Genomic DNA, 4,022 nt, shown 5'->3' with positions numbered 1-4,022 from the left:
AGGTCACGCATCCTATTTCCTGTATGAGGAGATAGACTAGAATAGATGTGAACTAAGTGTGTTGATTGAGACTATGCCGCACCCTCTGTGGGTGAGTGGGAGATGTAGGATTTATCTTATAGGATAAATAAATATCAAAGGATTTTCCACCCACATGAGGATATTAACCTCCTAATTATCTATGTGATAATTAGATGAAAATCAAGAGATATTCATTTTAGAATATACTTGGGATTTTCATGGGTTTTTCAGTCTTTGTACACTCTTTCCAACCACTAACGAGGCTTCGGGGAAGAAAGAAAACACAAGAAACACAAGTTTTTCTACAATTCAAATATTCTAGTTAGGTCTTTAGAGCTATCACTTTCGGCTCTAGGTCTTGGGAGGCGAAAACCAAGGGGCAACTTGGCATACAGTAGCCAACCCGACGACTTGCGAGGTTCTAGACATGCACGAAGGGTCAGAGCAGTTATTCGTGTTTGTAGGAGGGTGTTGAGATTCAAGTTTCTGCATAAAAGGTACACACGTCCTTTCGAATTTATTTAGTCTTCCAACAGTCCCAAAGCTACAATGCATTACAATTCTTTTTGAGCCAAAAAATACAAAGGAAATGTCAAATGAGCACCAACATGACTAATTTTGAATAAATATCACAGAGCGGTTTCTGCACTCTGCTTTTCACCTGCGACACTTTTTTTTTTTTCCTTCTTCTAGCCGTTATATTGAATAATTTGGAGGAAATCAATGAATAGAATCAAGGACGGGAGTGTTGGAGATCAAATGGGGAGCGCATAAATCACTCCCTAATTATCGCTGGAAAGGATATAGATACGATTTCAATGTTTTATCATTATCTTGCAATTCTGGTACAACTTCAAGTAAAACATTTTCCTTTGAAACAGACATAAACCCAAGGCTTATATGAAGGCAAAGATGGTGACCTTAGAAGAATCCAACCTTACAATAATATTCATCATCATTGACAAGCAATTCCACACTATAATACAAGGCTCAAATATATAATTATCAGTAACGATCGCATCTCAGTTCTTCATCCTTGTCTTCTCTCACTGCCTCACTCATTGCATCAAATTTTTGTACCCTGCATTGATTCAGAAAAGTGCACAAAACTTACCAGAAGAAAAATTAAAACAGAAATTGCTAAAACTCCATCTTCTGTCTTAAAGTGATTCGTTGGCACTGCAGGAAACAAACCAAAACACGATTTTAAAACTACGGAAACACTAACCTGCAGATTGGAAACCGGTTAATTATGCAAAGCTGGAGAAAGCAACGGTCTATTTGAGAAGAATGCTGCTAAATTCCCAGCTACAAGTTCACACAAATCCATGAAATATTCTGGTGTGCAAGGACCATTATGCGGTGAGAGCACAACATTATCCAATGGAAAGAGCTCTTTAGGAACTTGAGGCTCGGTCTCAAACACATCCAAACCAGCACCCCCAATTTCTCCTTTCACCAAACACTGCACCATTTCCTTCTCATCGATAATAGCTCCCCGTCCTACATTCACAATTATTCCATCTCTTCCCAATGCAAGCAAGACTTTGTTGTTGATCAAGTGGTGGGTTTCAGCAGTCAATGCACAACAAATGATAAGTGCATCACTATTCAATGCAAGTTCGCAAATATTTGAATAGAAAGGGTATGGAACAAATGGTTTCTCCTTCCTTGAGTTGTACAAGATACTGCAGCCAAACGCCTCAAGTCTTTTAGCAACTTCTAAGCCAATGTTTCCCAGTCCAACAATCCCGATTCTCTTTCCTCCTATCTGACATTTCCAATCACCAAAATCACTTTAATTTCTCTACAGAAAGAAGATTTCATTCATTTCACTGTTCAATTATCCATAAAAAAAAAACTTTAAATTATTAACTGGTAAACAACTAGAAACACTTTACTTCATTTTTTCTCCCAACTGACAAACAAAACCAATATTATTAAAGAAACAAAACAAAATAAGATTAAGGCATGTAAGTATACAAATTCAGCTTAGAAGTAGCTAGAAATGTAGACTTGGAAGTAGCTATGTTGGCTAGGATAGTATGCAGCACTACCCGTGTCTGCAATCAAGTTCAAATCAGTTTTCCACTAATCTAGATTAATTTAGAACATCGCTCGAATATATTAAAAGAGAAATGAAGTAGCTAGAAATTAAGGGTGATCACCTTAGAAACGAGAGAAAACTCTCCTCTGCTAGCCCAAAGCCGATCTCTAACATACCGATCCCCGGCAGAAATTTTCCTCATTACATCAAGAAACAACCCCACAGCCAGATCAGCAACATCGTGAGTATGGACTTCAGGGGCACTGGCAACGACAACCCCCCGCTCTCGACACTTCGGCAGGTCAACGTGGTCGAGACCTGCACTGGTGGTGACAATGACCTTCAAGGAGGGCAGCATTCCGAGGATGTTGGCAGTTATCGGAGGCCCAATGCTGGAGGACAGCAAGGCCTGGACTGAGCCTGCATGTCCGGCCAGGAACTGGTCCTGGGGAAGTGGGGAGTCCCAAGCTTTGAGGAAGTTGAACTTGTGGGAGTAGTTGGACTCCAACATAGTCCAGCATCCCGGTTGCCGAAGTACCAGGACTTGTGGGAGTTGACTTTCAGTGTGGTTATCATTGTCCTGTGCCATTGGATTGGATTGGACTGGACTGGACTGGACTGGATTCTTGAGAGTTTGAGGAGTGATGAGTGCTTTGAGATTGAGAGAGGCTTCACTGAAATTCACTCTCTCTCTTTCTCACACTAAACACCCGTCGCCCTTATTCTCCTCTCAGTTTACAACATCTCACCCTTCCACCCATTTATGTCCTGCACTGATGTATACTTGCTGGCCTGAGCTTTGGTTTTGGGTTTTAAGGCCAGAGAGATCGAGGAGAGATATGGAAAAGCTTGATGAGATAAGAGTGAGGCAGAGACCATTAAGGCAGCTCTGGAAGAATGAGAGAGAGAGGTGGAAATGGTTTTGAGTTCTGGTATGAGTGATGATGGTGGAGGGATAAAGGCTGCGCTAGGGTTTGTTTTGGGGATCTGCGTTTCGATTTGGATTTGAGGCATCGGAGTGACAGCAAGGGTTTCGAGTTCTGTGCAATAAAGGATGAGTAAATGGGAGAGAGAGAGAGAGAGCAGAAAGCTCTCAATGATTCGACAGAAAAGGAAATCGGCGTAGCTTTTAGGTTGAAAATGAGGGAAGCTGCTTAATCCGTATATATAGCTGTTGTCGTTAATGTTTGACACGCCTGTAGCCTTGCACCTGTTGGTCAGCGCCTCTCTCTGCTCACAGGTCGTCTCTTTTTTTTTTTTTTTTTTTTTTTTTTTTTTTTTTTTTTATCTCTTACATCTTTTTAGAAAAATCCCAAGCCCAACCCAAAAGAAACAAACCGACTAAATTATAGTCCATGCCCCTCAACTATAACCGTTAATAAACGGACACGTTAACCACTACACGACAAAAAATCATAAAAACGAACCGGTTTACCTTATTCAATGCCGTGAACTGACGGTTTCATCTTTCCCAAACCTATCAGTTCAAACACTATCACGCAAAAGATACTTTCCTAGAAAAAAACCCTAAAATCTCCATAGATTCCGACACTTTCAAGCCGGATTTTCGATAAGTGATACACATGTTCAGCCGGATTTCCAAAAGATTAGTGTTTCAAAGGTTTTTCTACTACTCAAAATCGTTGTTTTGCATGATTATATTTCGAACTCTGTAAAAAAATGAATGCATTATCAAAGTTTTGGATGCATTATCAAGTGTTTTTGCACTTGTTTTTGCAAAACACACTTTCGGAAAAATTTAAAAAACGCATGCATTATCAAGTGTTTTTTGCACTTGATTTTACAAAAAATTCAGTGTTCTAGTTCGAGAAAAAACAATTTCAGTGTTTTAGATGTTTTAGTTTTGCTTTTTAAGTTTATATGTGTACTGATTCTTCAACAACATCTGGAAAAAAAAATGAATATGCGTCTAAATATTGTGAGTAAAAACATT

At 39.6% G+C, this 4,022-nt stretch overlaps 1 protein-coding gene across 1 annotated transcript; it reads right to left on the bottom strand.

Annotated features, from left to right (window-relative positions):
* Positions 1 to 829: 829 nt before the first annotated feature.
* On the bottom strand, positions 830 to 2,897 carry LOC125473434 (glyoxylate/hydroxypyruvate reductase HPR3-like). The gene is made up of 3 exons (XM_048576221.1): positions 2,190 to 2,897; positions 1,250 to 1,792; positions 830 to 1,102 (listed from the first exon to the last, which is right to left on the bottom strand). The coding sequence occupies exons 1-2, from the start codon at positions 2,655 to 2,657 to the stop codon at positions 1,268 to 1,270; spliced, it is 993 nt and encodes a 330-aa protein (XP_048432178.1). The 5' UTR covers positions 2,658 to 2,897; the 3' UTR covers positions 830 to 1,102; positions 1,250 to 1,267.
* Positions 2,898 to 4,022: the final 1,125 nt, after the last annotated feature.

The sequence above is a fragment of a genome, unplaced genomic scaffold (genome assembly GCF_019419815.1).
Source record: "Pyrus x bretschneideri cultivar Hongxiangsu unplaced genomic scaffold, Pyrus_bretschneideri_v1 Contig87, whole genome shotgun sequence".
NCBI classification, from domain to species: Eukaryota; Viridiplantae; Streptophyta; class Magnoliopsida; order Rosales; family Rosaceae; genus Pyrus; species Pyrus x bretschneideri.
This window is presented reverse-complemented; position numbering and strand designations above follow the sequence as displayed.